General features: G+C 50.7%; 1 protein-coding gene across 5 annotated transcripts; it reads right to left on the bottom strand.

Moving 5' to 3' along the window:
* Window positions 1–383: 383 nt before the first annotated feature.
* Window positions 384–20,643, bottom strand: RFX5 (regulatory factor X5). 5 transcript variants are annotated; one of them, XM_014597779.3, is made up of 11 exons: window positions 20,547–20,643; window positions 15,446–15,507; window positions 13,693–13,828; window positions 11,973–12,006; window positions 11,314–11,396; window positions 10,706–10,828; window positions 9,777–9,893; window positions 8,720–8,801; window positions 6,645–6,846; window positions 2,492–2,589; window positions 384–1,992 (listed from the first exon to the last, which is right to left on the bottom strand). In XM_014597779.3, exons 3-11 carry the CDS (start codon window positions 13,809–13,811, stop codon window positions 559–561), a joined length of 2,292 nt encoding a protein of 763 aa, XP_014453265.1. In that variant the 5' UTR covers window positions 13,812–13,828; window positions 15,446–15,507; window positions 20,547–20,643; the 3' UTR covers window positions 384–558. The 5 variants fall into 5 exon arrangements, with proteins under 5 accessions (XP_014453265.1, XP_006274696.1, XP_014453263.1 ...); XM_006274634.4 differs by lacking the exon at window positions 20,547–20,643 and adding an exon at window positions 20,242–20,540 and having other exon boundaries at window positions 15,446–15,613; XM_014597777.3 differs by lacking the exon at window positions 20,547–20,643 and adding an exon at window positions 20,242–20,540 and having other exon boundaries at window positions 15,446–15,603.
* Between the last annotated feature and the right edge of the window lie 425 nt (window positions 20,644–21,068).

Genomic DNA, 21,068 nt, shown 5'->3' with positions numbered 1-21,068 from the left:
CTCTGGCAACTCTACCACTAACCCTCCCTGGGACCTTGGAGATGTCCCACCAGCCAAGAGGGCTTTTGGGCAGGGTGTGAGGCTTCATCCACGTTTTGGATTCAGTGCACACCGTGCTGGTGCAAGGATGCTAAAGCTTGAGCCCACAAGTGCTGGACCCATGAGCAGTTCTTAGTGGCATCACACTGACCATGAATGGCCACAGAGGCAAAAGGACACCCGAGCCACTTGTGAGCTAATAGCTCCCTATGCATCAGATCTGTCTGACATGCAGAAGCTACACCACTTCCCCCGGGAGGAAACCAAAGCAGAGGTACGCTGTCCCAGTTCCTAGAGTCAGTGGGGACATCATGCTGCCCATCATACCAACCACACAGCAAGGATGGGTTTCTTTGGGTTTCTTTAATAGCCGGGCAGCAGAAGGTGGATGGGGCTAATCTGCAGTGAGGAAAGCAGCAGTGGCAGGTGAAGGAGTGAAGCTCCTGTGTCCTTCTCCCCATGAGGTGCCTGCTGGGATGGGGCGCTTGTACTTGGGTCACAGGTCTGGTGGCTGTGAGACTAGCGACGTGCAGATAAAGTGTGGCTGGCTGAGGACTTTGCATTGCAGGGAGCAAGCTCAGGGGCTGTCTGCAGTGGGCTGTGTGCTCTGGAGCCCATGGGAAGCAGAGACCTTTGTTGGCTAGTCACTGCTCTGTCCTTACTTGCCCTGTCTGAGCATGCAGAAGCCCTCTCCAAGGCCAGGGGGGACCTGGCCCTGTCCAACTGCAGCTCCACAGGGCTCCTAGTGTTGAGAGGCACAGTGCTGTTACCAGGGGAGTGACAGGGGGGCACCGGCAGTGATGAGGTAGGGCTCTTCCCCAGACTCTTCGGCTTGGCATCTCCCAGTGGAGTGTTGAAGGGAGCTTTTCCTGCTGAAGGGTCCCAGGATCCTGCTACTGTGACTGAAGAACCTCCTTCCGGTGCCTGCCCAGCCTCACCAGGATTCACCTGTATGCACAGCTCAGCCTCTGTCCCAGTGTCCTGGGCACCAGCTTTCCCTTGGGCTTTAACCCCCGACCTGCCGTCCTGGATGACGCTCACTTGGGAGGTCTCCGAGGCCTTCTCCCCCTTGCACTTGATGTGGTTGGCACTGGTGCTGGCAGCAGGCGGGCTGCCTCCCTCCTTGGCATTACATTGGTCTTCCACGTGATGCCCTTCTGTCTCTCCAGCAGGAGGCCTGGGCCACCCTTTGTTCCCACCCGAGATGAACAAGCTCCCTGTGTGTGCTGTCTCGCTATGGCTGGCCCTGAAGCCAAGGCCATTGCTCCCACCTGTTTCCTCAGGAGCAGCCCCCTCCTCTGAGCCAGACAGTGTCTCCTCCACACTGCTCCCTTTGTCTGGCGACGGGGCCTCCACCTCATCTGGCTTCTTCCGGGGCCGTCCACGCTTCCTCCTCAGGGTGGCACCTTCGCTGGGCGGTTCTGGGGGCCGCTTGATCCCCTTGATTCTGGTAGCCTCTTGCAGGCTGCAAGCCTGCCCATCACTGGTCTTCCTGGGACTGTGCCCGTCACCATTGGTTGTGCTCTTAGGGTTGGCAGGGATTTCAGCAGCCGGGATGCCCACTGTAGGTGGCACATTGGGCAGGATCATGTTGATCACAGGCACCGCCGCCTGCTGGCTGACCAACCCAGCTGCCCCATTCACACCCGGTGCCATACTAATGGGAAGCGAGGAGGAGGCTGTGCCCACAGGCAGCGGCAGGGTGGCCACCTTGACTGCACCCCCGACGGGTGCAGCAGTAATCTTGGGTGCCAGGACAGGAGGGGAAGAGCGTACAGCCTGGGCCCCTGGTGCCATCACTCTGTCCCCGGGCTCGATGCGTGGCAGGAGAAGGGGCAGGCGAGCTACCAAGGCATTGACTTGAGGTCTTCTCACCTGCTTGGGAGCCTCAGGGGGCTTCTTCTTTTCAGCTCGGGGCAGGGCAGAGGCTTTCGAGTTACTCTCCTTTTTGCTCTGCAGGCAAAGACAGACAGATGTTGCCAGAAGAAGCATCAGCACAGATAGGCCACGCCTGTCTCCACAGCCTTGAACGAGGCCAGCTTCTCACCCAACTATATAGTATAGTCAAATGCTTAGCTTGTGCCATTCTATGCGTCAGCCTCTCCCTCTGCAAAAAACTAATGCATCCACAATCCCACCAACAGTGGCAGAAGTTAAATGAGAGCCTAGGAGTCCATTGCTTTCTACTCCAGTCATGAGATCTTATTTCCCTCCCAGAGCTGGAAACAGAACCCAGGAGTCCTGACTCCCAACCTTTTGGCCTTCGACTGTATTTCTTACCAGAGCTTCCAACAGAACCCATGAGCCCCAGCTCCCAGGCCCCCTTGCTCCACTCACTCCTCTGATTCCTTTCCAGGCCAAGTGCCAAGCAGAGGCTCATCCCACCTTGCTGTCCCCCATCACAAGCCATGTTCGGAGGGGGTCATTTCCTTCAGTGCCAGACTTTTCTCACCTGTAGCTGGTTCTTGACTGTGCTGTCTGGTGTTTCCAGCTCATTCTTCTTGGATGTCTGGGGGGTCTGATTTTCTTTGTGGATATTATCTGAGCTTTCTATATAACGAAAGGATGAGAAACGGAGACGTGGATGTTTGTAAAGGGGGCCATCAACCTACATTCTACTTTTCCATTTAATCCACCCTGCCTGAAATGATTACAGCTGAACATGAAATAAATTCATCCTATTTAGTTTCCATCCTGCCTGCTCTTGGCCTATTATTTTTGCAGGCTGGCCAATGAACGCTGGCTGTTTGGCTTGGGAGTATGTAGTCTAAAGAAGAAAAAACAAACAAGAGGGAGATTTTGATACCACTAATAGAATCACAGAAAATGAGGGTTGGAAGGGACCTCAGGAGGTCACATCTAGTTCAACCCCTGCTCAAAGCCGGACCAGCCCCAAGTAGATCATCCCAACTGAGGCTTTATCTAGCTGGGTCTTAAAAACCTCCAAGGATGGAGATTCCACACTTCACTACCTTCCTAATGAGAGAGTTTTTCCTAATATCTAACCTAAACTTCCCTTGTTGCAACTTGAGACCGTTGCTCCTTGTTCTATCGTCTACTATCATAGAGAACAGTTTTGTTTCGTCCTCTTTGTAACCCCCCTTTGGGTAGCTGAAAGCTGCTATTAAATCTCCCCTCAGTCTTCTCTTCTCCAGACTAAGTAAGTCCAGTGCCCTCAGCCCCCTAACCATGTCACATGCCCCAGCCCCCAAACCATTTTCACTGTCCTCCTCTGAACTCTCTCCAATACCTGAGTGGTGATTATAAAGAGGATGAAAATAGACTATTCTCTATGACTCCAGAGGCCAGGGCAATGAGTATGTGTCTTCAATTGTGCCAATGAAATTTAGAATACATTTCCCTTGAATCATATGGTGGTTCAGCACTGGAGCAGACACCCAGAGAAGCTATGGAACCTCCAGCCTTGGTAGTTTTTACGAGCTGGTTGGACAAACTGAGATGGTTTAGATAGGGCTGGTCCTGCCTAGGGCAAGTTGCTGGATTAGGTGTGACCTCCTGGGGGCCCTGCCAGCCTGCTGTTCTATGATTCTACAACTGTTCCCATCAAAGCAGCCCCTCACCATCCATATTGCAGTTCACCCCTGGCAGTGCTGTATAGACAGGGGAGGATACCCAGAGCTGGCATGACATGCCCAGGATCACCCAGACAGCCTGGAATGGAAACTGGGTCCTCCAGCTCCTGGGCTAGCACCCCCCACCAGTCCCATCCTCCCCTCCCAGTGCCCTTCCCTCACTGTGACAGTGAGTTCTCTGATTAGCAAAGCCTCTACAGAGGCCTGGCCAAAGCAGAGCCTGGACACCATGACTATACTGGAACAGGAGGGAAACTTTAAGGATGTAATTCAGGCAATACAATCCTTTGTGTGCGACTCCAAGGGAATATTATATTTTCTCACAACATGCCCCTGAATAAGATACACATCTTGTTTTGGAAAGGCAGAATGAAGAAAAAAGGATCTTTCGTTGCAAACCATGCAGTAGGATCAGAGTGTTGGTGTAGCCACAATGGTCTGAGAAACAAGTATTTTGTGTGATGTTTTTTACTGGACTATCTGTATAGTTGGGAGAACCACTGGAAAAGCTTTGGGGTAAGCTCCCCCAACTCCACAGCTGCTCCAGTACAAAATATCATAAACACCTTGTTCTCTGAAAATAATGGCAAGTATGGCATCTTCCCATGGAAACACAGGCAGCTGCAGTGGGGGCTATTCTGTTAATCCTCAGCTGCATGGTGCTGCAGGTGCTACCAGCTGAGCAAAATGCCTGTCCCCTCGTCTCAGATTGGGTCTGGGTAGGCAGCCAGCAGTGCCTGCAGTCAGCTGAGGGCCTACCCAATGCATCTAGCAGAAGCCTCTGCCCCAGCCCCTGCTTTAGAAATGCAGAAGAGCCAAGACTGGGACAGCTCCTGCTGAGTCAACAGCAGCTTCTGAAGGAAAAGCTTCTTTCAGGACAAAGTGAACCTGTCCCCAGGTAGCAGCTAGGGAGCCTGGGGTACAAGTATGGTGTTACTTTCTTTCCCACCCCGACCCTGACCAGAGGCCTGAGCAGCACATGCTATTAGCGTATTTTATCACTTAAAACGTGCCTCTCAATTTCCAGCAGCTGCTTTTTTAAATGCAGTGCATGTCATATGCAAGACATCTATATCCACATCTGCATCTATCTAGCTAGCTACCTGTACATAGCTATATGCAAACACACATACACATATATTCCACTTTCAGACAGTCCCTGTTCCTCTCCCTCTTCCGCCCCAGCTCTCCACACCAGCAAATTCTTCCCTTATGGGAAGTTGTGTGGCACCTTATGCTGGTATAACCACATTTTAGCCACCCAATATAATGAGGGTAATAAGAGTGCTCCAGTCATGGGCAAAGCTATACCACTTTGTCATTATTATGCATAACTTGTAATGCAATAATGTTTCAGAGGCCCAGCTTTGAAGCCAGTTCCAAAGGTGCTGCAAAAATGCAGAGAAGGAAGATGGTCATTTCAGTACAACTAGAGTAACTTTTGCTGTGCGCAAGTGATGTAGAATCAGTTTTGCTTCCTGAGTTTTGTTCACCAGCCAAACCCCACTATGCATGGGCCTGAACACAGGAGCAAAGCCAAAGCTTGCAACATAATGCCCAGCTTCACAACTGTGCTGGTTCACTAGGCTGTTGGAGGTGGGCAGCTGCCTGTAGGTTGGATTTTCATAGGTGTTTTAGCTTTTTCCCCCCAACTCACTTGGTCTTTTAAAGGGAGAAAACAAAAGTTTAGCCAGGTTCAAAAGGGACTTAACACATTCTTGGAAGAAAGGGACATAAGGAGGTATTGAGCACTGGAGACAAGGCCATAGCTTCTGAATTAGAACAGTGGAAAAAAACCCTGGTCAGACCCAGTTCACTTTCCCTTTCAGGTCAGCATCTGCTCTTTGCCACTGTGTGACACAGAAAACTGGGCAAGATGGATCTATGGTCTGACCCAGTAAATGTAGTTCTTATGGTGCCTGTGTGCCCTTTGTGCTTTCCCTGTGCTCCCCCTAGGAGCGTTTAGAGTGATTCAAACATTAAAGAGTTAATCTCAGAGATTCACAGACCATGGGAGGTGGGCAGGTCTTAGATGGGCTTTGTCCCATCAGTGGCTGGGGAACCTGGGATCAGTAGCCAATGACTGGCTGAAATAATTATCAAGAAGGATTGTAGGGTGACCCCTGGGTAGAGCAACGGGTCTCCCCACCTGCCCAAGCACGCAGGACCTGTGAGCAGGACCCACCTGAGACCACCATGGCCATGACAAGGCCGAAAAACATAAAAGGCTGCATGATGAAATAAAGAAACTCATAAGAATGGAAGTTTAAGGCTAAAGTGAGACTAAATAGTTTCAAAGGGGGGACTGTGGAATCAGAAAAAATAAATGCCTTAAACTTTGATCATTTGAGTTATAAGATGACATAACTGCTTTGTGGAAAATTGCTGGCTCTATACAGTAGAACAGATAAGGGAAAGTGTTTATTCTTTGTAACTCCTCTGCAACTGCTTCGCTCACCGTGGCCTTAAAATTAGCAAAAAGTATGTACAACTCTAATTTCCAGGTGCAAGAAAGAAGTATGTGAACTAACCTTGCCTCCCCCATAAGTTCCCATCCTGATTACAGCAAAGAAGTAATAAAGTAATGTTTATAGCTGCTTTCCTAGCTAATTTCACTATATGATCACGTGAGTTGTAAGCGACTATTAAAAAGTATATAAGCCTCCTGATTTTGCTCTTGGGGGAGAACCCCTTCCAAGTGCTTGGGAGATCCATGTAACTTTGGAGTCCCCCCTACAGCTGTAGTTTCTTTTAAATAAAAGCTTCTGCTGACCTGACCCAAAAGTATGCTGCGTGTGTTTCCACGACAAAGAGTTAATCCCAAAGATTCACAGATCATGGGAAGTGGGCAGGTCTTAGATGGGCTTTGTCCCATCAGTGGCTGGGGAACCTGGGATCAGTAGCCAATGACTGGCTGAAATGATTATCAAGAAGGATTGTAGGGTGACCCCCGGGTAGAGCAACAGGTCTCCCCACCTGCCCAAGCAGGCAGGACCCGTGAGCGGGACCCACCTGAGACCACCATGGCCATGACAAGGTCGGCCTTGGCAGAGCGTGAGCTGATGAGGTGCTGCTGAATGAGGAACTGCGCCACCTCCACGATGTTGTTGAATGACCGCTTGAGGATCTTCTCGGCCCAGTCGCAGGTCAGGGCACAGGCTGCGTCCATCACCGCGTCGTTGCACGAGTGCACCAGGTCCATCCGCTCCAACTGCTGTGGGGAGGGAGGCAGAGTCAGAGGCCCTGCAGAGCTCCCCAGCCTACACATGTGCAACCCATGGGTGGGCCCCTGAGTTCATGGGATGCTCCCAATCTGCACCAACCACTTCTGCCTACACTAGCCCAGGGCTTGAGATCATCCCAAGGGTAGATCCAGTGATATCACATCAACCAATGGCAAGCCTCCCTGTGCCACTGCTAAGCCCAGACAAGGTGGGGCTAGAGGTGCCCTCAAATCCCTGCCACCAATGGCAGAGGAGGGAAGGGTGTAGGATGAAATATTTATCCTCCCTTGAGTCAGACAGGGTTGAGTTGGGACCACCCTAGTCCCCCACAGTCAACAGCCCATACAGGTATAAGACCTCATAGCCCCTCCTCTAGTGGGATTACACCACAGAGATAAGCTGAGAACCATCTCCCCTCCCCAAGCAGGAGCCTAGGAGCACAGAGCAAGTACCCAAAGCTCTGTCCATCTGTGGGTGTAGCATTCCTGAAGGACTTTTTTTTTTTTTAAAGAAATTTTTTGTGTGCCAAGCCAAATCAGGTTCAAATCCATGAGTCAGTCAAAAAGTGGCCCTACAACCAGCAAACATCCTCCACCCCCACCAGGGGCTCCAGATATTTCCAATGTCTTTTGGCAGGCATCCTACGTGCAGGCCCAAGCCTGGAAGCTTGGGGTTCAGATATCCCCAAGTTTTGCCTGCCCTCAGCCATATGGCCGCAGGAGCAAGCTAGGGAGGAGCCTCCTGTGGCAGAATGCCACCTCTGTCTCTCCCCAAAAACTCTGCTATGTGACAATTTGGTTAGCATGGTCCCTGCAGAGGGCAGACATTCCCTCTCTCAGGTGACACTGAGTTGTAACCAGAGCTGGATACATTCCTGGGGGGGGGGGCAAACCTGCTCCCTCTGCCTACGTGACTGGCATCACACACCTGGGTGGGGGCTTATGCATCCTATTGTTCTAAGCAATGCCAACCTGACTGGGAGGGGGCTAGAGACCCTGCCAGTCTACCCGGCAACCAGTGATGCATTTCAAATTGGTTGGCTGGCAGCCAACAGGTGCTGGCCTCCATTGGACCAGGTAAATGAGCTCATAAGGTCTATATAAGTTAAGGACTGCCCAAGAGGAGGGGCAGTAACCATGATGAAAACTCAGAGGGAGAGAGAAGTTGGACTATCTATCTGAAACTTGCTCTCTCTCAAAACTCATGATTAAGGAACTGCCTGCCTCCAGAGAGAATCTCCACCTGCCTCTGGATGATGCTTGTGAGTAAGCTACCTGAGATCTAACTAGATATATAGCTTGCGGTAACTCAGATGCGTGATCAAAGGCTACCTCAGCCACCCTGGTTTGCTCTATGGGATTTCTCTGATATTGCTCTACCCTGTACCCTACTTCAAACCTACTCCTTGTAACCAATAAAGTTCTCCTTTGTACCTAGCTTGGGAGACTTATTGGGAGAGGGGCCTAGATTATGTCTTGGGGTCTCCTTTGTTCGGCTGACTAAGGGAGACCACTACTTGTGCTTCAGACTCAGGGAAGCACCCCAAGTTCTTGTAGTGGGTCAAGTACCCTCAAGGACTACTAGGCCCGTGTTTCCCAGGGAACACAGTGCCAGGATCAGGCCAGACGTGGGGGGTGGCGGTGTTTCCCCCAGGCTAGCAGGTGTGCTCCAAAAAGGGGGTTGGCTAGATTTGAGGTGCCCCCAGGGAGGCACTCGGAGCCTGGAAGGTAGTCGGGCACAGTGAGGTGGGTGGCTCAACGCAGGAGCACCCCCTACTGGCCTGCCACACCTCCCATTTCCATAAAATGGGCATTAAGCCCCAACACCTCAGCGGGCACTAAACCATGCCAGAAGAACACTTACAGTCTCTGTCACTTTGAGGTCCAGGCTGGGCAGAGGTGGCATGCTGACCACTGTCTTCCTCCGGATCCCACTGTAGCAATACGTGTGGGCAAGTTAAGGGCAGATGGAACATACCCACCACGTTGCAGCAGCAGATATGAGCGGAAGAGAAGCTCAAGAGGTCACTGCACGCCCATGAACAAGGTGCCTCCTGCCACCTCCAATCTATCTAGCATAAGGGATCAGGCCCCCTCTTGTCTCTTACTGCAGCGCAGCCTGTGGCCTGCTCAGTTCCACACCAGCCCAGGCAGCTCCCTGCCTGTTTCACTTCCTCCTGCCCATGTGCTAACCCAAGTCTCCCCTCACTAATAATAAGACTTTTGCTTCCCTAGCACTTTTACTTAAAGGATCCCTGAGTGCTCTGCAGACTACAGCATCAGAAAATTCCAGTGGTCAAAACTCCTGAGCAGAGCCCTCCCACCCAAGCCCAAAGACCAGGTTTGTAAAACTGTACATTGGGAGTTCCTGTTCCATGCTGCCAGCTCTTGGGGCCTTCAAGAATTACATCTTCCAAATACTATCTGTAATCACAAGAGCTAGAAACTTTCCAGGGGAGGTGGCAGCTGGTCAAGTCACATGATGTGCCTCTCATGTCACTGCATGACTGTAAGTGCCAGGACTTCAAGACAAACTCCAGCCACTTGCAAGAGATGCAAAGACTTTTTTTTGGCTAGAAAACTTCCAAGAACTTTGCAAACTACTGTTTGTTTATAAGAAAGAACCCAGGCACCCTAACATAAGGCCCCTTGCTCCAGCCACTAGATTCCAGTCCCTTTCCCAGAGCTGAGAGGAGAACCCAGGAGCCCTGACACCCACTGCCTTGCTGCAGCTGCTAGACCACCCATTGCAGCAACACAGCGGAATGTCAAATAAAAAACTGAACTTTTCAATTCACTTCTGTTTTGAAGCCCTTTAAAAAATAGGCAGCACTTCCCACTCCAAGCTAAAGTGACACCAGCCCTTTGCATGGCCTACTTCTCAAGCCTGTCATGGGCAGCTCTTTAGTACTCAAGGATATTTTGATTGTCCGCGTCCTCCCAATCTCCTGGCTTTGATGTGTGGGAAGATCTCCCGAATGATCTTCCCAAAGTTGGCTGCACTCAGAGGGCGGCAGCAAAGGTTATCACAGTAGCGCCTGCAGGGAGAGACAGAGACCAAGACGCGGTAAGCAGGGAGTGGGTTTCACCCTGATGTAGAGGTTCCCATCCTTCTGGGTATGTGAGACCAACTCTTCCAATGGATTTCTATGGGCCTCATGACCCCACCTGTAACTCCTGTGATCCCGTTTGAGGTCTGGCCTCCTAGTTTGAGAACCACTTCCCTAACAACAGAAGCCTGAGTTAAATTCCTCCTTTCCTGTACTCTTGTGGATTCTCACCTTGCACTAGGCAGCTTTTCTGATTTACCAGTCCCATATCCCAAGCCAATACCCTGAGACCTCTGCCACCTTGGCCTAGATCTTGCATGGAGCTGGAAGGTCTTGGGGAATTTAATAAGGCTGAGCATCCCAAGAGGAGCATGAAGCTGTCTGGGATTTATTGACCTCTGTACTGTAGTGGCCCCTGAGAGCCCTCATGTTGACGCAGGACCCCAGGTGCCAGGTGCTATGCAAACTCAGGACAACAAGACTCCAAAGAGCAGAGTCTTAGACCTCACTACAAAAGAAAGCACCATTGCATCTTTAAAGAACAAAGACATTCAAGAGTTTCGTTTCTCTAGCAGTGCTGTGGTCTGACTCTGATTTACTACTGACCCAGAGGAATGAGCACTGTCCCTTAAATATACCACCCCCTTCTACAGCATTCTGGGCTTTCCTGGTCCACTCTCCATCCAAGCTCTGATACAACTAGGCCCTGCCTCACTTGTGAGATCAGGGTGGCTTACAGCAATAGGCAGCAACAGCCACAGCCTGCACAGAGGTGCCCTGTGCCCTAGACACACACTCACTTGTATGCATCGTACACATCCTGCTTGGGCAGGCAGGTGTCTGTGTGCTCCTCCAGGTGGTTCCGGATCCAGTTGCATGCGTGCATGTGCTCTGCAGTGTTCAGCGAATTCAGGTCCAGGCTGCTGCTCCCGAACAATCAGGTCAGCAGAGATGATGCAATTAAAGAAAGCATCAGTTAGATATCGCCAGTGTCAGCATCAGGACAACAGGAGGGCAAGGCAGTGGCAGGCTGCTGTTAGGCAAATAGGAGGATGGAAATTTGTCTGCAGCAACTATCAGATCATGGACATTTTTCAGTGACTTACAGCCATGCCCGCCCAGATGGAGACAGCATCAAGGGAAATGCCAGCAATTGCTCAGGGAAGGAATGGCAGCACCTTGCCTTGAAGCCAAGAGTCCTAATTCTCAACTGACTAATCAGTTGGCCACATCCCACCACAGAGCTAGGCACAGAACTCCAAGCTTTCTGCTCTCCCCATTAAAATCCCAGATCCCAGAACCAGTACCAGTGCCCAAGGATCTTGTCTCCCAATCTCTCTGCTCTGACTACTGAACCCCAGTCTGCCCAAAGCCTGAACCCAAGGAGGTATCTTGGTCTGTTACTAACCTTTTCTCCCCGGAGCTCGGACCAGATGGTAACTGCAGGTACAGGTAGAGTTTGTCGTTGTCCGAAAATTTCTGCACATCTTGCTATTGTTTGCCATGGTTAAGGGGGAGCAAGGGGTGGAAAGAACAAAGGGGTCAAAGATTGAAAGAGGTGAGAAAATGGCCAGAAGGTAAAATATCTTGCTGCTTTCAGTTAGGAAAAGAGGGGTTTTAGCTGGCATGGTTTTACGACCATTAGTAGTTCACAGCACTGCAAGGGGCAGTGATGGGCAGGGTTAATACAAATCCATGAATCAGGGCATTAACTGAGCTCCAAAGGCACTAGGAAGGAATTATGCTGTTGCTAGCACAACACGTAGCACGACATGCAACACAGCCTAACACAACACTGCTGTGCTGAACCCATCATGGGCAGTAAGGGGAGGGCATGGGGTTCTCATTAATTCTTGAGGTGGCATCTGGGAGCATCAGAACTGCTGAACTGACCCACTCAGGCATAGTACAGGCAAGTCTCTCCTTAATCAAAGCATCAGTTGGACAGAGGAAGAGGCAGGACAGCATGTGGAGCCAACAATGGTAGAGCCAACAATGTGACTAAGTGCACCATCCAGTACACTTAGGCACAGTAACAACCCCCCAAATGCTCCCAAAGACACTCACCAGAATGCTATCGACTTTGTTCTGCACCATTTTGCTGTTGAAAATACAAGCACAAAACGACAGTCAGTGGTGGCTGTTGTGGAGCTTTCCCATTGCTATCCCAACTCCAGGGAATGGAAGGCTGCTTGTGGGTTGCTGGAAGAAACAGGAGTGCTCCCACCTGCATGTTTGCACAGCGCCCACTCCCAAACACCACTCCCTACCTGCCCACAGCTCCATCCCATCCACCCAGCTGAGTGCACTTTGCCCACGGGGGTCCCAGGTCTGTCTCCATGGATGTGGGGTGGAGATGGGCCAGGGTGCCTGGGCACAAGAGCAAGGTTAGGCTGTGATGCCACCCCTGCCCTGCCAAGCGCCTGTGGGTGGTAGGATCAGCTGCACATGCCACAGCCCAGGCTACCCCCTGCAACTGGGCCAGGTGGGGCTGAGGGATCTGCCACAGGCTGGACAGAATTCCTTGGCAGGTCAGATCCAGCCTGCAGGCCATAATTAGCCCACCCCAGTTCCAGTCCCTTTCCCAGAGCTGAGAGGTGAACTCAGGAGTTAAATTACTAGTTCATTTAGTGGTAGTGCTGGAGAGGAATGATGTTGCAGATACAATGGTCCAAGCATTACACAAGAGGCAAGAATTTTTGTAGGTGATCTCTTTTATTGGACCAACTGCATGGTTGGGATAGAGTCAGACAAGCTTTCAAATGCAAGGCATTCTTCATCGGGTCTCTCACAGGACATAACCTCTGCTCCACCCACTGGCATGCACCTTGCCAGCCCACAGCCCACATGCCACACTTGTGCTGTGCCTCTACACTCCTGCCCATCACTCTGTTGCCAAATCAACCCCCTCTTCAGACGACACTGTGTACATCACCATTCACTACTGGTAAGGTCTCAGAGAGGTGATGTGGTAACAAAGGGGCATGAAGCAGGAAGAGGCAATGGGGCAGAGATAAGGTTGAAGTGCATGGACTGGGCTGGATGCTGAGGTGTGTGCCCAGGAGTAGAGGAGTCAGCTGGGTGTGTGCTGCTGAGTGGCCTGGCTTGTCTTATATTGCCGAGTGCTCACTTCCTTGTTGCTGTGGGATTAAGGGGAAGGGGGATGTCTGTGCACACACCCATGGCCACAGCCACCTTAACTGCGCCACAGCAAACCCTTTTTGCATGCTAGTATTTCTGGACCATGGACCTGATCCCTACCCCCTGCCCCTGGGCCTCCCACAGCCATTCACACCAATATAAAGTGAGTGCAAAATGGGCATGCAGTCCTGCAGGGTAGAGCACTGGGCTGGGACTCAGGAGACCTGGATTCTGCTCATGGCTCATGCCAGACACCCCTACCAAGTCCCTCCCCTCACTGTGCCTGCTCTTCCTCTCCCCATCTCTTGCCTATGCAGCCTGAAAGCTGCACTACGTATCCACACAACACTCTGGGACAGCCCCAACTCTGCTGGGGACCTCCATGTGCTCCCAATACATTTTATACCTATCTTGCAAAGGGGTGGGCATCTTTTTGGGGCCAGGTGTTCAGTGTCGCTCTGACAACCAGGGTGCTGGGCTCTAATGGAGAGCTCCCAGGCCCATGGCAGTGAAAACAGTAATGATGTACAAGGTAATAGACAACACTATGACAAGCCCTGTAAGGCTACAAAGCTGGTGGCTGACACTGGTACAGAGTGCATGGACAATGAGGAGCCTGCCACAGAGTGGAAAATGTTGCCCTTACGAGATGGTGCTCTTCAGCTTCTGCAGAAGAATGCTGGGCTCAGTGGCATCCCCCGGGGAACTCCCAGGCGGTAAACTTCCCTTTTTAGAGAGCTTGGCACTCAGTTCGTTGTCCGCCATGGCATGAGGTTTAGAGCCTGGGGGAGAAAACACAAGACAATCAGAACCCAGCCAGCCGCCATGCAGACCCTTTCCAGCTGGTGCAGAACCACCACTGGTGGCTTCAGCCAAGCTCAGCACCACCAGCCCCGCTGCTTGGGGGTGAAATTCTGGAGCCCAGAGTGACCCAGGCACTGTTCATGAGGCAGCTGCCAGAAGAGTGGTACTGTGAGATAGATGTCTGTACAGTGCCCGGCCTCTGGGGCTCCTGCGTGCTACCACAATCCAACTAACAACTTGGGAAAAGAATGTGATTTGTGCTTGTTGGTGAAGAGCTGGCCCTGAGATGTGGCCGGGGGGTTGGCTGCTGGTGCTTGCTCACACACTTGGGGGCAAAGTGACCAGCAGGTCTAGGCTCAGGAAGGCTACAACCAGAGGGATCCTGTTGCCACATTCTGTTGCACAGGCACCAATTTAATTCCCACCACCATCTCAGCATGTTTTTCCAGCTACTCCAGGGCTGAGCCATTGTCAACCCCCGCACTTCCCTGCTGTCTGCTCAAGGCAGGGGCTTTTCTCATTAGGTGCTTTCTGGCTGTGACATATGACAGGGGTTGGAGTGGACGATCTATCTTATAGACCCTTTGGACAAAACAGCTGCAACTGCAAGGACTGGACTCAGTGACCCACAAGCTCCCCTCAGCCCTATGTTCCTATGTCAGCTAGAAAGCCTGGGAGAATAGACCTACTCTGCCAAGCTGGGGCGTCTAACCACTGTCCCCCAAATCTATCTTTAAGCATCCGATCTTCATGGGTGCTAAAACTTGGAGATTCTGTCACTCAAAGAGGAGCTGGCTAGAGGGTTACAAGAACATAACTGCAGCCACACTGGGTCCATCTAGCCCAACGCCCTCCCTCTGACAGTGCCAAGCAGCAGATGCTTCAGAAGACGAGTGCTGGGAACAGGGGGCATATAGAGTGATCCACCCCTGCCACCATCCCTTCCTCACTGCTGTTTGGTCATGCAGAATTGAGGCAGAGAAGAGGAGGAAGAATTCCACTGGAAAGAGGAAAAAAAGTTTGGAACCTCCTGCTGCGGGAAGTGTAACACAGACAGAGCATTACAAAGCAGGTGCTCATCTGTTGGGAATGAGAAAAGAGAAGAAAGGTGGGTATATATTAGCTGATCACTAGGAGCCACGAACAGGATGTGGCCAAGACCTGGCAAACACAACCCTAGGATGTATCCAGCAAGGTATGTCCTTTAGTGGAATCCCAGGTACCACTTGTGTCAGCCATATCCAGGAAAAGAGAATTCAAAGGGGCAGGGAAGGGGGCCAGGGTGATCAGCACAAGGGAGAGGAGACCACAAGATCATGCTTTGTTTAGCCTGGCACAGCAAAGGCAGAGAGGGGTCTGATTGCTGTCTGTAATTGCTGCCAGCCATAAATGCCTAGGAGGAAGAAAAGGTATGTAATCTGGACGAACATGCTGGCACGAGAACAAACAGGTGTGAGCTGAGAGAAATCTAGGCTGGAAAGTACAAGTTGGTTTTTAAACAGCAGTGCAGGGAGGTTCAGGGGCCAACAGGAAAAGTAGAAGTAAAACTTAACTGGTGCTAACGTGAAGCTTGACAGATTTACATCTGGGATTACCTGAAGCAGTTCCGTGTGATGGTCAGAGGCTGGCCCAGGAGATCTCTTCTGGTCCCGTGCTCCTGTGAAAGTCCAAGGTACTTCCTGTGAATGCCCGGCTCTGCCCAGACACAGCCCCTGGCCGACGTTAGGCTGAAGGCAATGGCCCTTGCTGGAATCTGAGAGCAGCTGAGTTAATCCCCAGACTCTTTCAATATCTGTCATTAAGGCCCCAAAGATTCAGAAGCCTCATTTTCTCCTGCAACACTTTCCTTCCAGACCCTGATCCTACAACAGGGTCTGCACCCACTACATAATGGGATCTGCACCTTGAAGTGTCAACCTAGGAGTTTGTACAGCCCCAAGCACAAAGAATCCATGACACTCACTGTGGCATCTGGCACGATCACAACAGCAAATAAATGACAGCAAAAAAAGTCTGGTGTGTGCATATAACAAGACAGACAAGGTTCCTTGGGTGAATTTGATATCTTATTAGACCAACCCAAATAGTTGGAGAAAAGTTATTAAGCAAGCTTTCGGGTTCAAAAACCCTTTGTCAGGCTGAGGAAGTTTCAGCAGTTGCTGCGTGCTCTTCCTGGATGGAATGAAAAGTAAACAAGCCAGGGGCTGGGCTGGGCTGAAGAGTCAGTTGCCAGGCAGATTATAATGTATCAAAAGTCCAGTGCCTATGTTTAGTCCAGGGGTTTAGGTTGTAGCTGTGTTGGTCTAAGGATATAGGCAGACAAGGTTCCTTGGGTGAATTTGATATCTTTTATTAGACCAACCCAAATGGTTGGAGAATAGTTATTAAGCAAGCTTTCGGGTTCAAAAACCCTTTGTCAGGCTAAGGAAGCTTCAGCAGTCGGTGTGTGCTCTTCCTGGATGGAACGAAAAGTAAAGAAGCCAGGGGCTGGGCTGGGCTGGGCTGGGCAGTCAGTTGCCAGGCGGATTATAATGTATCAAAAATCCAATGCCTATGTTTAGTCCCTGATCTCTAGTATCCAGCAGGTTGATGAAATGGAGCTCATAGGCTCGTCTCTGGGATGTGTTGTGTAAATTTCCCTTGAGGATCAGGACTGAGAGATTGGAGAGAGAGTGGCCCTCCTGTGAGAAGTGTGCCCCCACCGGTAATTGGGTGTTTCTGTCTGTGATGGTTTTCCGGTGTGCGTTCATTCAGGTGCGCAGTTGTTGCCTGGTCTCTCCTACATATCTTCCATCAGGGCATTTGGGGCATTGGATGAGGTATATTACATTTCTGGAGGTGCAGCTGTAAGATCCTGGGATGCTGATGGCTCTGTTGTGGGGTGCAGTGATAGTGGGGGTGGTGGAGATGTGTTGGCAGGTTTTGCATTTCTTGTCCTGGCACGGTCTGGATCCTTTTGGTGTGTTCTGGGGCTGAGGAAGTTTGCTTCTTGTGATGAGGTTGGTGAGGTTCGGTGCTTGTCTGAAGGCTAGGATGGGTGGCTCTGGGAAGATTTTTTTAAGAATAGGGTCTTTTTCTAATATGGGTTGCAATTTTTTGAGGATTTTCCGTATAGGTTCAAGGGAGGGGTGATACGTCATAACCAGCGGTGTGCGATTTGTGGGGGGTTTCTTCTGTACTGCAGCAGATCTTCACGTGGTATCCAGGTGGCTCTTTCAAACGTGCGATCTACCTCTCTGGAGGAGTGTCCTTGCTGGGTGAAAGCCTTTTTAAGATTGGTGAGGTGGCGATCCCGGGTGTTCTCTTCAGTACAAATGCGGTGGGATCTGAGGGCTTGGCTGTATATCACAGCTTTTTTGGTGTGTTTTGGGTGATTGCTGGTTTTGTGCAGATATGTGTGTTGGTCGGTGGGTTTCTTGTATACTGTGGTCTGTATTTTACCCTTCTGGATACTGATCCTTGTGTCTAAAAAGGGGATGTTGGTGTTGGAGTATTCTAAAGAAAGTCGGATGGAGGGATGGTGACTGTTGAATTTCTGGTGGAACTCAAGTAGAGATTCCTGGTTCTCACTCCAAATGATGAAGATGTCATCGATATATCGTAAGTACAGCAAGGGTTTGATGGTGCAGTTCTTGAGGAAGTCTTCTTCCAGGTGGCTCATAAAAAGGTTGGCATACTGTGGGGCCATTTTAGTGCCCATAGCTGTTCCCATCGTCTGGAGGAAGTATTGATTATTAAAAGTTAAATTGTTGTGTGTGAGGGTGAAGTGTATAATAAGCTCAGTGATATCTTTGGGTCTGTATTTTGGGTTGTAATCTTGTTCCTGTAGATATGTAAGGCAGGCATGGATGCCCTCCTGGTGTGGGATGTTGGTGTATAGGCTGGTAACGTCCATGGTGGCTAGGAGTGTGTTGCTGGGAAGGTGGTCTATGTTTTTAAGTTTCCGTAGCAAGTCTGTGGTGTCTTGGACAAAACTTGCTCTGTGGGTGACAAGCGGTTTTAGGATGGATTCAACAAAACCTGATATTTCTTCAGTTAGGGTCCCATGGTTGGATATGATAGGTCTGCCAGGGTTCCCTTGTTTGTGGATTTTAGGGAGCATGTAAAAAGTCCCTGGGTTAGGTAGTGGGGAGAACAAGGTCTGTAGTTTTTCTTGTAGGTTCAAGGGATGGGTAAGGTAGGCTTGGATGCCCTCCTGGTGTGGGATACCAACATCAGAAATTCAACAATCACCATCCCTCCATCCGACTTCCTTTAGAATACTCCAGCACCAGCATCTCCTTTATAGACACGATGATCAGTATCCAGAAGGGTAAAATACAGACCACAGTATACAAGAAACCCACCGACCAACACACATATCTGCACAGAACCAGCAATTACCCTAAACACACCAAAAAAGCTGTGATATACAGCCAAGCCCTCAGATACCACCGCATTTGTACTGAAGAGAACACCCGGGATCGCCACCTCACCAATCTTAAAAAGGCTTTCACCCAACAAGGACACTCCTCCAGAGAGGTAGATCGCACGTTTGAAAGAGCCACCTGGATACCACGTGAAGAACTGCTGCAGTACAGAAGAAACCCCCCACAAATTGCACACCGCTGTTTATGACCTATCACCCCTCCCTTGAACCTGTATGGAAAATCCTCAAAAAATTGCAACCCATACTAGACAGAGAACCTAGTCTTAAAAAGATCTTCCCAGAGCCACCCATCCTAGCCTTTAAACAAGCACCGAACCTCGCCAACCTCATCACCAGAAGCAAACTTCCTCAAGCCCAGAACACACCGAATGGATCCAGACCGTGCCAGGACAAGAAATGCAAAACCTGCCCCCACATCTCCACCACCCCCACTATCACTGCACCCCACAACAGAGCCATCAGCATCCCAGGATCTTACAGCTGCACCTCCAGAAATGTAATATACCTCATCCAATGCCCCAAATGCCCTGATGGAAGATATGTAGGAGAGACCAAACAACAACTGCACACCTGAATGAACACACACCGGAAATCCATCAAAGACAGAAACACCCAATTACCGGTGGGGGCACATTTCTCACAGAAGGGCCACTCTCTCTCCAATCTCTCAGTCCTGATCCTCAAGGGAAACTTACACAACACTTCCCAGAGACGAGCCATGAGCTCCATTTCATCAACCTCCTGGATACTAGAGATCATGGACTAAACATAGGCACTGGATTTTTGATACACTATAATCTGCCTGGCAACTGACTCCCCAGCCCAGCCCAGCCCAGCCCCTGGCTTGTTTACTTTTCGTTCCATCCAGGAAGAGCACACACCAACTGCTGAAACTTCCTCAGCCTGATGAAAGGTTTTTGAACCCGAAAGCTTGCTTAGTAACTTTTCTCCAACTATTTGGGTTGGTCTAATAAAAGATATCAATTTCACCCAAGAAACCTTGTCTGCCTATGTCCTTAGACCAACATGGCTACAACCTAAACCCCTGCATATAACAACTTATTCTTATGTTACGTGATGGGCCCAAGGCCGCACAGCATATCAATGGCAGAAGTGGAAACAGTCCCTTCCAGAGCCAAAACCTGGGAGTCCTGACTCAGCCCCTGACACTCCCCCTCCAAGACTGGTAAGGATTTAATACTCTTGCCATATTCCCCTTCTTCCACAGGAAAAAAAAAGGCACATCACATTAGCAAGACAATAAGCTTTTTCCTTAAAGTTTTACACGCTGGAGTGACAGAATTCAGCAGAGGCCAGGCGTGTGCTGCACACCATGAACAAGCCAGCAACCAGAGGCATCGCTGCTAATTTAACAATCAGTCTATACAAAAAAGCTTCCCACAACACTACCATGTTGCAAACCACCAGTTCGGGGCAGCCTCTTTTGTGATATATGCTTTTTATTTGGCTTCTTCCGGGATAGTTTCTGCCGCCAAAATACAATCAATTAATGGCTGCGGTGCCCAGAGGGAGAGGGGAAAAATAGCAGGAAGAGGGAGATTTAAATATCGAAATGTGCTGGGATTCGCAGCCCCTCCATGCCCACAGACCAGCCAATCCTCATTTCCCAGGGATGGGGAGTTACCTCCTCTTTCGGGGCAAAGTCTCACAATTCGCCCCTGTTATTTTGCCACCCGTGCACTTCCAGAGCTAGGTGGGGGCTGAGCCCACCTGCACTGTCACAAGCTCTGACAGCTTTGCCTTTAGCAAATGCCAGCCCCTGCCTCCTAGCTAAGCCCGGGATGGCAAAGCAGATCCCTGGGCCGCTGTTAGGATTGTTTTGTTGCAAAACTAGTTCCTGGGAGGGCTCCGTGCCTCCCCCCAGCCCTTCCCCACTGCCCTGGCAAGGTTGCAAAGCAAGGGACTGGAAGAAGGGGAAAAAAGCAAGCGAAGGAAACTCACCTACTCTCAGATCTCAGGCTCTTTTAAACAAAAAACTGCCAGCCTAGAGGACTCAGAGGGTGCCTGGGAAAGAGCATGCACCGCCCAGCCAGGCTTGCCAGGCTCTGGGTCCACTGCAAACCTCTCCTTTCAGTCCCAGGTTTCCTGCCCAGCTTTGAGAGAGCCCAAGTTCAACATATTTAAGCCCTGGCTTCTTCCCTCCAACGTGGGCTGCTTTTCCCCTTTCAACCAAGAGGGAGCAAAAATAAAAACTCCCTCATATATGCACGTGCCACTTGCAACTGCAAAACAGAAAAAGAAAGTACCTTGCAACCACCTAGACTTGCAGCAAGGGGGGGAGCGGGGGCTGGAAAGTCCCTGTCGTCGGGGTTGTTTTTTTTCTGATTGGCTCCCATGCTGCTGATCTGCCCGGATACTTTGTTTTTCTTTAATGTAATTGGCCGCTGCTGGGTTTTCTACCCGGATACAAGCTGGCTCTGCTTTGTCATTGGCGGGGTATGTTTTGGTGTCTGCCTGGTAACAAGCGGCTGAGGGCTGGGAGCGGAGGGGGAGCCGGGGGGCATGCAACTGACAGGGATGGGGGGGTCCTTTAACCACTGGGTACCACTGCCCTGCTGCATGTGCACGAGTCTCATGGTCCCAGGGCTCCTCAAAGCCCCTCCTCTGCCCCCAAAACTGGGCAGAAGTGAGGGGGTAGGGGGTACCCTGGAGCCTGGCTGGGGAGGCGCTGGGTCTCAATAGAGGGGAAAGGACATGCAAGGGAGACAGGGAGGGGCAAGGGTGGATCTAGGATTTGCAAAAGAGCAGGGATGACGGGATGCAATTGG

Source organism: Alligator mississippiensis, chromosome 15, assembly GCF_030867095.1.
Source record: "Alligator mississippiensis isolate rAllMis1 chromosome 15, rAllMis1, whole genome shotgun sequence".
NCBI classification, from domain to species: Eukaryota; Metazoa; Chordata; order Crocodylia; family Alligatoridae; genus Alligator; species Alligator mississippiensis.
The sequence above is the reverse complement of the archived record's forward strand: the minus strand, read 5'-3'. Positions and strand labels throughout refer to the sequence as shown.

Excerpts from the sequence above, each read along its gene's own strand:
- RFX5 (XM_014597779.3), bottom strand. The coding sequence starts at position 13,811 with ATGGCGGACAACGAACTGAGTGCCAAGCTCTCTAAAAAGGGAAGTTTA. Across the intron at positions 9,894-10,705 it reads GATGTGTACGATGCATACAA|GCGCTACTGTGATAACCTTT; the intron begins GTGAGTGTGTGT and ends CTCTCCCTGCAG. Across the intron at positions 2,590-6,644 it reads CATGGCCATGGTGGTCTCAG|AAAGCTCAGATAATATCCAC; the intron begins GTGGGTCCCGCT and ends TTCGTTATATAG.